This window comes from Cetorhinus maximus, chromosome 3 (genome assembly GCF_964194155.1).
Source record: "Cetorhinus maximus chromosome 3, sCetMax3.hap1.1, whole genome shotgun sequence".
Taxonomy (NCBI): Eukaryota; Metazoa; Chordata; class Chondrichthyes; order Lamniformes; family Cetorhinidae; genus Cetorhinus; species Cetorhinus maximus.
The window spans coordinates 75,131,758-75,145,403 of NC_135881.1; the positions used below are offsets into that span (position 1 = coordinate 75,131,758).

Consider the following 13,646-nt stretch of genomic DNA (forward strand, 5'->3'; position numbering starts at 1 on the left):
TGTTTATAGTTAAAGCAATGTGATAAATTATCTTGGCCTTATCCTGCTAAAGTATTAAATAGTACACCTTTCAGAAGACTGGAAAGATACATGTGAGGTGCAAGCTTACTGTACCCAGTTACAGAGTTTAATTGTTACAGGAACCAGGTCCTGTAATTGCATGAACAGATATTAGGGAGTAAGGATTAAACCTGAGGATAAAGCAAAAGATGCAGAGATGACAGATGATGGAGAGCGATGACACAACTTTGGCAGAATATTTCATGCAGAAGGAAGAATGCATGTATATTTATGTAATGTCCTTCACAGCCACAGGTCACTCAAAAGTTCTTTACAGCCAAGGTAGCACTTTTTGAAGTTCAGTCACCGTTGCAATGTAGGAAACATGGCAGCCAATTTTCACATACTTTTTCTTTAGTCATGATGGATGAGTGATAAATATTCACCAGGGAATTGGGAGGACTCTCCCCTTTATCAAATAGTGCCAAAGGATCTTTTATGTCCATTTGACAGGACAGAAGAGGTTTCCTTTAAGGACTCATCCAAAAGATGACACCTCTGACATTGTAGCACTCCCTTAGTACTGCACGGAAATGACTGCCTGGATTGCATGCTCCAGTCTTAAGTGGGGCTCGAACCCACAATTTTCTGACTAAACATGTAAGCGCAGCCACTGAGCCAATATGGCTATAGAGATTACACACATGGGTTGGAATTTTACGGCCAATTCGCGGCGGGGACGGGATCGTAAAGTGCAGCGAGCCATTCTAAACTCTATCTACTTCAACAGGACCGTAAACTTCCGGCTGGCGTGAAATTCTGCCCATGAGGTAATAATGAGTCTTTGAAAATGAAATAAATAAGACCTTTTTTTTACCGGACTACAAGGGACAAGTGTACATAGTTTCCAATGTTAACAAATAACACTGGGTTAACTTATCACTTCATAATTTCACTCAATGATTCCTATAAATATTGGTTATATTATGATTCCAATTACTTGTTTTGATGATTCAGAACATGGCAGTGAACAGAAATCCTCTTGATGAAAACATTCATTTAAAAATAACATCTTTTCAAGCTCTGATTAATTCAACAGACATTCTTCAGGGTTTACATTGATAAACAGGTGGCTGTCACTGGGTTCCTCTTCCCATTGTATTCAGTGTAGCCAACGATGTGCAATTATACAAACAGGCATTGAAAACACACTCTATTTAATAGAAATGTTTATTTAAATTTATAGAAGTTGTTTTAATTTGTTTTTCTATTTGTCCATATATATATATATATATATATATAAATCAGGGGTTTAAGCTCCACTTCAGAGACTTCAGCACATAATTCAGGCTGATACTTCAATGCAGTGCTGAGGCAGTGCTACACTGATGAAGGTGCCATTTTTCAGATGACACTAGACTCCATTTGTCCTCACAGATAAAAAAGATCCCATGGCACTACAAAAACAGAGCAGAGGAATTCTCCTGCCGTTCAGCCAATATTTATCCTCAACAACCGCCAAAACAGATTATCTGATCATTAATGTCATTGCAGCTTGTGGCATCTTGTTGTGCACAAATTGGTTGCTGCGTTTCCCTATATTAGGTGACCTCAAAAGTACTTAATTTTTAATGAAATAAAATACTTTGCCTGAATGCTCAGCTTTAGCATAGTTTAAAAGCAAAAAGATCTAGTTTTTCTTCAACTTTATAAGTATCTGTTTCCACACAATGCCAGTGAGGTGGTGGCATTAAGGCTATATGTTTGAGTGTGGTTCATCTTGAGTTTATAAAATACGCCACATAATTTCTAGAGCTTTCCTGCTTTCTTTTAATTGAGAATTGACGAAAATGTGGTAAGTGAGTTGTTCATAACTGTAATCATAAATGTAAGGATTTAGGTCCAATAACTCCTATTCCTTTTCTGGAGGGCACAGCCCAAGCAATACTATAGACATTTTTGAAAAGGCTGCATGGTGACTTTAACAGGGCCAATTAAGGGAAAAAGAGGGAGAAAGAGAAAAGGAGAGCGAGAGAGAGAAAACAAAGAGATGGAAAAATATATGTATTATGGAACAAGCAAGACCACAAGGCAACATGGCAGGCATTTACACCACTTCTGCTGCTGAAATACATGACTGCTCTTAGCCTTGGATGTGAAAAACATAAATAAAACATAAATATAAAAACATTACCTTAAGGAAGGACACATCATGGTATGGTTGCATGAAGGTTATCTCTAGATTGCCCATCACTACCTCACAAGCACTGTAAGTTCTGCGAAGAATATTGTAATGTTCATCCACAGTTGACAATAAACTTAGTTTGTTTTCAGTGCCCGAACAAACTGCAATAATAAAAGAGAAAAAAAGTAAGGAAACAAATACTTATGCATTTGAACAATTATTAAGCTAAAACAAATTTATTACTATCCATGCCAATCCAACACAAATCAATCTGGAAAAAGCAACTTACTTCAAGTTACTTGACTTTATTGAAAACAGTTCTTATTTGAGCCCAAATTGTGTATAAGTATATGGAAAATAGCAGGTTATATGAGTGGGTGATTACTGAGTGTGAAATTATTTAGTTATAATATTGACTTTCCAAACCCACGACCACTATCATCCAGAAGGACAAGGGCAGCAGATAGATGGGAACACCACCACCTGGAAGTTCCCCTCCAAGTCACTCACCATCCTGACTTGGAAATATATCGCTGTTCCTTCACTGTCGCTGGGGCAAAATCCTGGAACTCCCTCTCTAACAGCACTGTGGGTGTACCTACATCACATGGGCTGCAGCGGTTCAAGAAGGCAGCTCACCACCACCTTCTCAAGGGCAACTAGGGATGGGCAATAAATGCTGGTCCAGCCAGCGAAGCCCACATCCCGTGAATGAATAAAATAAGAACTTGCAAACCACACTCAAACATATAGCTTTAATGCCACCACCTCACTGGCATTGCATGGAAGCAGATACTTATAAAGTTGGAGAAAAACTAGATCCTGTTGCTATAACTATGCTAAAGCTGAGCATTCAGGCAAAGTATTTTATTTTATTAAAAAATTTGGATTCAACATAATACATGCAATTGTTTAAATAATACAATCCTTAACAGCAAAAACAGGAGAATTAAAACATTCTTTAGATCAGTAAACTTTAGATCAGTGGCACACATACAGAATAAAGAAGGTACCACATATTGACTGAAGTACAAAGCCAGAGTTTTTTGTCTTTTTAATGGAGAAGGATGCCAAACTGGAATAGTTAGTACACCATTTAGACAATTCCATGGATGCAGCATGGCAGCATGGTCTAGGAGCAAGGTGGTTGTGCTTTGCGAGACAGCACAAATATAACAGAAATGTTGGGCAAATCCAGTGACAGCTGAGGCCTGACACCAGAACAAACTGGACCAAGAACCCATGGAGCAGGGTGTTCCACTCCACTTTAGTCAGTTCAGGTCTTCATACTTGATTAACACTCCAGGTTTAAATAACAGCAACAACAAATTATGTTTATGTAGCACCTTTAATGTAATAAAACATCCAAAGATGCTTCACAGGTGTATGACACTGGGGCACATAAGGTGCTATCAGGTTAGAAAAGCCTGGTCAAAGAGGTAGCTTTTAAGGAGCGTCTTAATGGAGGAGAGCGAGGTGGAAAGGTCAAGAGGTGTAGAGAGGAAATCCCAGAGCTTAGGTCCTAGGCAACTGAAGGCCTGGCCGCCAATGGTGCAACAATCAGAATAACAGGAGGGCAACACAATTTCAGGTTTGCATTGAGACTAAATATAGAACGAGCAAATGCAGCAAGCGGACGCATTTACAATGCAACTAAAGCTCTCAAACCAGTAGCTGCGGTTTGAGTTAGAGCCAAGGAGAACATAGTTGTTCAGCTCCTGCCTATGCTAGAGCTTTTAAGTGCCCTGTTTAGCAGGATTTTTGGACATGCCTGTATACATGCATGCCTGCACAGAGCTATCTGCTAAAAGTTAGAGACTGAATTTTTTTAGAGAAAAGCGAGGGGTGAATTGTCTTCTCTCTAAAGAACGTCCAACAGCTTTGCAAACCAGGTTTGGTACTGTACTGCATGTGGTATCAGCTGGAAGTGGTGCAAGAGAACCCCGTCCAGGAAATTTCATGCTGCTCGGATGTGGACTCACTTCATGCCAATCTTAAACTGGCAAAGCATCCTAATGTCCAATTACAACAATTCCTACGCAACACCTTTTTAAAGTGCCTTTCCAGTTTGGAATAGAATAGTGCTGTAACTAACAACTCTTCAGTCTGCAGTTTACTTCACACTTGCACTGAGGTACACCAGTAATCAAGCCGCAGAGAAACAACCCACCTCAAAATTCTGGAAATTTGCGCGTTATGCACTTAACTACAAAACGCCCAAGTTTCATTGATCTTTTACGTCCATCTGTCAAACCTTCAATCTGCACAAATCTCTGCCCATAAAACTGGCCATGCCTCTGACTCTCAATAACTTCCAATTGTGCTTGTTTAGGGGGTTTCAAAATCACAACCAGATTTTCAGGTATGGCAAGAAATAAAGTCATTCTTCGGGTGTTTTAGTGCAACTTCTGGAACATTAAAAAAAAAATTCTCCCAAACCTAATTTATAACTTTTGTTTTGTTTGTGGCATATATATGTAAGCCACATTAAAACATGGTAAAGCTTCCCGGATTGCAGTTTCTTAAACATGCTGTGCCTTATGTGCAGGAATGATGGTTAAATAAATTGTAACTTAACTTTTAAGACTTAAAAGAAGAAATATAGTAAATGTGGGTTTGATGCTCCATTGTGCACTGTTTGTTTTGCTGATTCATGCTAACTCTAGGCCTGGGTCTAATCTAAAGAGGTTAGGAGGATATTTGACACTAGAGGCAAAATTGGCTGCACTTTAGTGTGTAACGTGGGCAGGCTTTCATCTTTACAACTACACATGCAGACTGCAAAGAATAGGGAACAAAAGCTAACTTAATCACGATATTTTGATGCTAAGTCTTTGCAACTTTAAATTTATAAATATAAAGACTGGAAATCTGAAACAAAAACAAAAAATGCTGGAAAAGCTCAGCAGGTCTGACAGCACCTGTGGAGAGAAAGGCAAAGCTAATATTTCGAGTCCGTATGAGTACGGTATACGGACTCTGCCTTTCTCTCCACAGAAGCCGTCAGACCTGCTGAGTTTCTCCAGCATTTTTTGTTTTAGATTTATAAATGTTTGATAAGAAGCCAGTACTGAATAATATGATTACTTTCTCACAAGGGGCGGAATCGTCCTAGATTTGCACTAAATGCGGTTGTAGGCGGGAGAAACTACGTTTTACCCGCTGGCTGCAATGGCGGACTTTCATGACGTATTGTCCCAATCCCGCCGTATTAATTATGCATTACTAGGAAACATTCCGTCTTGATGGCAGGCGGACTCTCATACGCTGGCCATGCCAGCACCTTGCTGCTTCCACAGGGCGGGTGCCATATTTAAAGTGCAGCCACACGCACACCTCTCAATAACAGGAATGCTGCAAAGATGACATGGCCCTGGAAGGCAAAAAGACTGCAGCCCCCAGGTTCTATAACACATCCCTCAAGCATCTTTTGGATGCCTCAGAGGCCCGCCGTGATGTCCTTTACCCTCGCTCTGGCCACAGGATGGGCAGCAACATCACCAGTCTGGCTTGGGAGGCAGTGGCAGCGGTGGTCAGCGCCAACACCCTGCAAAAGAGGACAACCACCCAGTGCCACAAGAGGATGAATGATCTCCTCCGTTCTGCCAGAATAAGACATTCTTCTCATCCCTCTCCACTCACACTCACAAACCCATCACACATCCACAAGGCCCTCACTCACTGCCAGTTCAAGGGACATCACCATTCACTCTCACACACACACCTTCACATTGTCCCCATCCCATCCATGGGACCACTCACCACCCACAGATGCCAGGCGTACTTATCATCTGGGCTGGCAGGTGTCCTGCTTACATTCTCTCCATCTGTATTCATGGAGGACAAGTTGGCACACAACAAGAGGGAGAGGTTGCAGATCGATGGAGGAATGTCTGAAATCAAGGTCCTCATGGACTTTGAAAACAGAGCCATCCAGCTGGGTGGCAAGGATCTGGGCCTTTCCTGTGCTGATGGTGAGGCCGGCGCTGCTCTACCAAGTGAGGGTCCGGCAGTGCAACATCCATCAGACAACCATGCTGTGAGTGATGTGTCCTGTTTCACAGGCCACTGCCATGCACTAATTATCTCTCCTTGCTTTCACAGGCACACCTGGGAAACAGCCAATGGAGTCCATGGCCCAGGGCCTCCAATCAATCCCCAAAGAAACCTCTAAAGAGGAATCTGAAGGCACCCTCCCTGAAGAACTGTCACAGCGCTCACCCACACCCTCCACCAGTGCAGAGACACACAACTCAGTGGGACCTAGCTTTGGAGTAGCCTCGGGATCACAATCTGGTGAGCACATCGCACTTTGATCCACAGCAGGCAGCAGGGACTTCCCAGGTCTCCAGTAATTGGAAGACTGCTGGAGGCCAGAAATCTGCTGAGTCTGAGTCTGATGACGAACCTCTGGACTTGGTCATACTTCAGTTGCTGGAGCTGCAACAGAAAGCTCAGGAGCATCAGGAAGGGATGTCCGCTGCACTCCTCAGATTGCAGGGCACAATGGAAGAGACTGTCTGTCTTCAGTCTGACGTGATAGGCTGGCATGCCAACACACTGTGGCCAGCACTGGTAGGATGGCAGCTGCCACAGAGACCTTGGTCCAGGGCTTCACTCCTGCACTGCAGTCTGGACTGAACGCCATCGTTGATGCCATAGTTGGCATCCAACAATCTGTACGCGAGAGGGGTGTCGAGCAGCTTGATCTCACTCCAGCTTCCCCTTCTCCTGAAGGAGTCAGCCAGGGGCCCCCAGGCACCCATAAGGGGGAGGATCAGCAGGTGCACACCCCAGGGCCATTCATTCACGTGACTCCGGGAGTGTCTAGCCCATCTGAATCTCCTCTTCCTGTGACCTCAGCAGCTCCAGCTCCACAGGCCAAGGAGGATGCCACTGCTACACAGCAGGATCCCGAAAGCAGGCAGGACCCTCCAGGTCTCGGCTCTCTAGGGGACGCCCACCAAGGTCATCACAGACTCGGCGTTGCAGTCAGCAGGCTGCCTCCACCTCCGCTGTGGATGCCGGGGAGCACCAAGATGTAGCAGTAGTGTTAGAAAGGTTAAGAAGATGTAGTTGCACAGCCTGGGCACAGGTGTTAATCACTTATACATAATGTTCACTATTGTAAATAAACTCCCAAGAATGTCTCCCTGCCTATGGCTTCTTGTTCTGATGAGCAACGTTTGTGTCACTCAGATGTGAAACCTTGATTCCTGCACAAGATAAAGGCAGGTGTCTCAGTCCAGGGCCTCTTCCCTGTGCTTTGTGCAGCCTTCAGACCAAAGTGATGCTCCAGCCTCACACTCCCTGGACACATTACTGATGCCTGCACCTTGATGGTGCTTGTCTTGCTGGTGGAATGTTGTGGGCCGGTGTCACAAAGTTCCATCATTCTCTCTGTGTGCTTTCAGCACCTTTAAGGTGGGACTGGCCCCCATCTCTTCAGCATCTATGACCAGTGACACTGTGCTTCTGAAGGGGTCAGATGCTGAAGGTGGAGAAAGGATCAGGTGCTTTTAAAGTTTCATGGCTGTGCCTTCTGTGTCTGAAACTGAAGGTGGATGATGAGAAGAAACCAGCTCCCAAGAAGGGAGCCAAGAAAGCCTTAAAGAAACCGGCAGCCAAGGGCGGCAAGAAGCGGCGAAGGTTAAGGAAGGAGAGTTACTCCATCTACATCTACAAACAAATGGAGCAGGTTCACCCCGACACTGGCATCTCCTCCAAGGCCATACACATCATGAACCCGTTCGTGAACGATATTTTGGAGCGCATCGCGGGCGAGGCTTCCTGCCTGGCCCATCACAACAAGCGCTGCACCATCAGCTCGTGGGAGATCCAGACCTCCGTGCGCCTGCTGCTGCCCGGGGAACTGACCAAGGACGCCATGTCAGAAGGTGGTGACCAAGTACACCAGCTCCAAGCAAAACCCGACAATGGGCTGAAAAACACATTCTATGATATAACCCTGATCACAGAGCGCAAGCGAGCTGCTCTTGGCCAGACAGGAGTCAGAAATTCTCAAGGGCTATGTGTGGAACTATGGAATGTCCTCAATGAATATCATCATCATCCTCCTGGAGTCGAGCGACTATTAGGGCCTCCACTATATCTCCATGACAGGAGCCTTATCGCAGAGCGTATGTGCACTGGCATAAGCCAGACTGGAGTCAAACGTTCGTAGGTGCAATGTGAGGATCTATGGTGTCACCTCACTACATGTTGTCGTCATCCTCCACAAATCCAGCAGATATGACGGCCTCTCGAGCGCGCCTGCCTCATCTGGCCAGTGCGAGGGCCTCATTGCCGATATTTCTTGCCTTTGAGGACCTCCTCACCCTCATCCCCGTCAACCCCCCTCCCCATTGGAGGAGATTTCTAGCTCCTCCACCTCCTCCTCAGCCAGCTTCTTTCCTCCTTGCAGCGCCAGGTTGTAAAGAGTGCAGAAGACGAGGATGATGTGTGACACCCCCTGTAGACTGTATTGCAGGGCTCCACCAGACCGGTCCAGGCACTGTAATCTCATTTTCAGAATCCTGATGGTTTTCTCCATCAAGTTGCAAGCTGCAGTATGAGCCTCATTATAACCTCGATCTGCTGCAGACTGAGGCTGTCTCACGGGTGTTATCAGCCACGTTCTCTGCGGGTAGCCCTTGTCCATGAGGAGCCAACCCTGCAGCCTCTGTGGACTCTGGAATTCGTCAGGAATCTGGGACCGACTAAGAATGTAAGAGTCGTGAACACTCCCTGGGAACCATGCGCAGACGTGCAGGATGCGCTTGTGGCGGTCACACACCACATGCACATTCAGCAAATGGAATCCATTGTGGTTGACATAGTTGACCACTTGTTGCAATAGAGATCTGAGCACTACATGAGTGCAGTCGATGGCACCCTGCACCTATGGGAAACCCGAGATCTGGGTAAATCCAAACGTTCTTGCATCCCAGCTTTCCTGGTCCCGGATGAAATGCACAAAATTGTGTGCCCTTGCGAAAATGGTGTCCGTGACCTCATGGATGCATTTGTGGATGGAGGCTTGTGATATCCCACAGAGATCACCTGTGGAGACCTGAAAAGGAGCTACTGGCGTAAAATTTGAGCACCACAGTCACTTTCACAGCCACTGGCAGTGGATGCTCTCCATGTCCACGTGGCGCCAAATCCTCCAGGGGCAGCTGTGACCGACCAGTTCCCTAGACATGCACAGTCTTTGGCGACACTGGTTCTTGGCCATCTGCAGGAATGATAGATGGCTTCTATAGGCCCTGGGTCTAGCTAGGCGCCGACCAGAGACTGCTCACTGTGGCTCTGCAGCAGCATGTGCGGGAGCCCCAGCTGCCTCTTCTTCCTGAGGTTGCTGCTGCTCCTTATGTGCAGCCAGGCACCTGCGTTGCTCACTTCTCCATCCTCTTCAGTCTCTGTAAGCCACGAGGCATACAGTTAGTTCACCAGTCTCCATATTCCTGATGTACTCCTCCTGCAGGATGAAAGAGAGAGATGAGTGGGTTAGCATGGGTGTACCAAGAACTTCTCTTGATTAAGTCTGAAGGACCCTTAACACATCCTAGAGAGTGCTGGCCACCACTTGGATGGCTAGAGTTTAGTGCATTTCCCGAAACCCCACTCCACCTGACCAATTGGCAACAGCTTCACCCACTGGACTGCATACTGTGCTCTCAGCTCAGGCACAGGCATTCTCCTAACCCACACTGCAAGTCTGCCCTGTTAACTTGAACCATGGGGGAGACTGGTCCAAACCAGGATGACGATATTGCAAGGGGCTGTGAGCGCCTCCACCAGTGACTGCTCCATGGCCAGCTTTAGCAAAGAAATTGTACAACGTGTCCAGTAGATTAACTGTTCTGCAGTCCATTAAAACGCTCATTAGTTTACAACCTGTGTCCAAGGGGTGAAAAGCTCTTGAGCATTTGGTGGCACTTTCATGCCTCTGCATTGCTCGAGTGGGCAGATAAGCTAGAAGCCGGACTCTAAGCATGTCAATGTGGCTGCATCTGAACTGTCTCAGCTGTGAAGGAATGGCCACTTTATACAAGGCTTCCCTAGTGCGTGGAGGCTTCCCACCCCCGCCACTCTGCACATGGTTGTGCACTACCTTCAACTGCAGGGCAGCCCTTGACCCCTACGAACACCCCCCAACCCTGCCCAAGTCGCCTCAACAGGAGGGCAGCCCTTGTCCTCCCCCCAGCACAGACACGCCTCAACCTTGAAGTCCAACAGGCGTCCCTTGCGAGCGCTGCGCAACATTACTGTGCACTCACCTCTGAGTTCCATTCAAAGTGCAGCCAGCCAAGTACACACCTTTTATATGCTATTGTGAAACACGTCGGCGTGATTGGGCGGACGATCCAGCAGGCTGGCGGGGGGGAGGGATGATTCCGGCAGGCTGGCCTTATAACGATATGCTGATGTATTACAATGAGGTTCCTGACATCTGATGGCGGGAAATGCAGCCCACCATTGATGAGCTGAGCGGACAATCGCGAACTGGTTTCACAATGTTGTGAAACCGAATTTTGGCCTTCTCGCCACATTGTCTGCCCACGCCGCTGAACACGCCCGACGCCGGTGGATAACGGAAATTCTGCCCAAAGACTAATTTATTCACAATGAGCCCAGTTATTTTGCAGGCTGGCTTCAGTGCAGTACATTCAATTTTACTATTCAGATGTTAAACCTCCATTAAATTTGAAGAGGGTTTTCCAATTGCCCTCACTGCTGTTAGGGAGAGGAGAGATTGGGAGGAGGGTGAAAAGTTAGCCACGGGTCCTGTTCCTGGTTGTTATCTACGAAAGAAATGTATATGAACATCATGTAAAGACAGGATCAGATTCAGCTATGATACGCCTGATAGATGAATATTGCTGACACAATGTCCGTCTGAGCCAATATGATTTGCCCCTGGCTTGAGGTATCCAAGGACTACCAGTGCCTGCGGAACCATTCACCAGTATCGGTCATTCGCTTCAGGAAAAGGGAGAAGCTGAAGGATAAAGGAAAGGTTCTAAGGTTACCTGCTGTATCACTTTTAAAATATCTAAAACTTCCTGATACCAATGTTTTACAGCTGGGACATTATGAAATCTTGTCTGAGGGTTACACAAGCTTCACCCGCAGCTATTGTTAATATATCACCAGTCTCCCTGGGCAAGTTTCCAACAAACCATATCTGAAAGAGTAGCTATTTTTTTTTCCAAAAGTACACACTAGATGTCAATCTTCAACTCATTAAACATCTTGTAGCAATTGAAGGGATGCAACATACACACGCACTGTACTATGTTATTAAATGGGTGTCACACCTTCACATCATCAGGTTTATAAGCTGAGGAGTGCATAATAGCAGCTTTTCAAGTAATTATATTTGTTCCTTTTAAGTAAAATAAGATTGGTATCTTAGTGGGTATTAGGTTATAGATAGTCCAAAATGAGTCTTATTTTGTCCATTCTTACACCCATTCATAACAATTCTATTCCCAATTTTCTTGAATTTAGAGTGTGGCCTGAGGACTGGAGCATTCCTGTGAGGATTACATACAGACACACATACATCTCCCATAAAAGTGGCTAAATGGATGTCCCCTCCACCACAAGGTCACTATTGTTATGAACAGGGTTAGGAGGGGTGAAATGATTCCTCGCTTTGTTCCAGTCCTGGGTTGGTTATAATAGTGTTAATTTAAAAAGGAGGTGATAGTGCCAATTTAATAGATATACTTACTGTGCATAGCTCAAGGTAAGAATTAAACCTGCCAGGCTCCTTAAGTTAACAAGTGTTAATTTTATTGCTAAAACTCACTTAGGCAAATATGCAGAAATTATTAGCAAAGGTTTTAAATTGTGCAAATATGTCCAACTACCCACTAATGCAAAAACAACACACAGAAAACCCTCACTTCCCCACCCCAAGCAAGCATAAAAAAAATAAAACTCTGCAGTGTATCAAATCTTAAAACTTGGTCAAGTAAAAATTAAAGTCAGAAAAGAATATATTCATAGATTGTCCAGATGCTTGTTTCCAGCTGAAGGGTCACTTTCCACAGTAGCTGATGGTACTTGGTTTTCTCACTGGAGCAGTCATGGCTGGTTCATTCTCTTTACACTTGGAGACAGTGGTGTTGATTCAGAATTGATGAGAAAGGTTTCAAAGAAAGAGTGTGGGGGTAAGACTGTTGTCCCTTCTATCCCTGTGGCAGCCTATCTCTGCCTATTAGTACAAATCCAGTATATTTTATACCTAAGGACTGGGTCATGTGACCTCTCTCTGGTTGCAATCTGGACTTATCTTAGCCACTGTCTTTGAGAACTCTGTAGACTCTGTTTCCATAAAGCAGCTTGTGTACTTTGCAAACAAAACATAGCAGCTGTTGAAGGCATATATGACTAATCTAATAATTTACATGATTCCTTATGTCTTGTAACAAATTAATCTGACTGGTAGAATAACATATTTAGATTAATCCATTCATCATTGAGTGGTGTCACCATTTGCTGGCTCTTACTCCTTAATCAGACTTGGTTGTTATTGGAAGCCAATTTATCCTTGTGGGAAATAAAACATAGCATGAGCCGAGTTCTTAAAGCATTCCCTCCCAGGAATTTAGATTAACAAACCTCCAATATGTTGACCACATGTAGTTTAACATGTAGTTCTGCTTTCATTATAGGCAGTCCTTACATTTTAAAAGGTTGGACTTAGGGTTTCACATTGAACCAAGCATTAGCATTGCATAGGGAAGTTTCCAATGGGATAAATGGAATAGCCAGTTCCAAAGTCTCTAATTTTTCCATTTTTAACAATTGAAAAGAAAAAAATCATGGGCAGGCACGGTCAATTACCTCATCATCGTATACATGCCTTTGACATACTTGGTATAGAAGCTGTAAGCTGTCAGGTGACAACGACTTATGAAACAGTTTGTGTCATTTACAATTAATAAATTGTTTTTGAAAACCTGTAATGTGTACATAACAGTTCCAGGTAAATAAAAGTGTTTCTACTGGGCTTTTGGCTTAGTGTAATGATGGGCGTGCGAAACAGTTGCACTTTGCCCTCTTGTAATGTAATCAAACATCCAGTCCTTTCTAACTTTATGCCTGGAGAGACCATTTTGCTACATTTTACATTAAAGTACTGCTTGTTCCCGGTTGGTAGAGATGGGAGAAATTTGATATGATCTCTAAGAGTATTGCACAATCAACAAATCATGCAGCTTTAAAGCGTATTGGTTGAGGTCCATTTTGTTCTATTTCATACCAAATAGCACCATTCTAAAATCCTGTCAGGTACATTTTTAGCTTATTTTTATATACATCACTCAATTTCTCAAACAAGGTCCCTTTACTAATTAATATGCATCTCAGAGGAGCAATGTCAAACCAGCCAAGGTGTACCATTCCACCCAAGTTAATACCATTTGGTTCCTGTCTCCATGTAGAC

The 13,646-nt window shown here is 44.5% G+C and overlaps 1 protein-coding gene across 2 annotated transcripts in view; it reads right to left on the reverse strand.

The window, feature by feature from the left end:
* egfra (epidermal growth factor receptor a (erythroblastic leukemia viral (v-erb-b) oncogene homolog, avian)) overlaps window positions 1-13,646 on the reverse strand; it is a 356,316-nt gene that overhangs the window by 148,891 nt on the left and 193,779 nt on the right. For both annotated transcript variants that reach the window (XM_078538585.1, XM_078538586.1), the window contains one exon: window positions 2,195-2,346. In XM_078538585.1, the coding sequence (XP_078394711.1) occupies window positions 2,195-2,346 (152 nt within the window). The remainder of the gene's footprint in view (window positions 1-2,194; window positions 2,347-13,646) is intronic.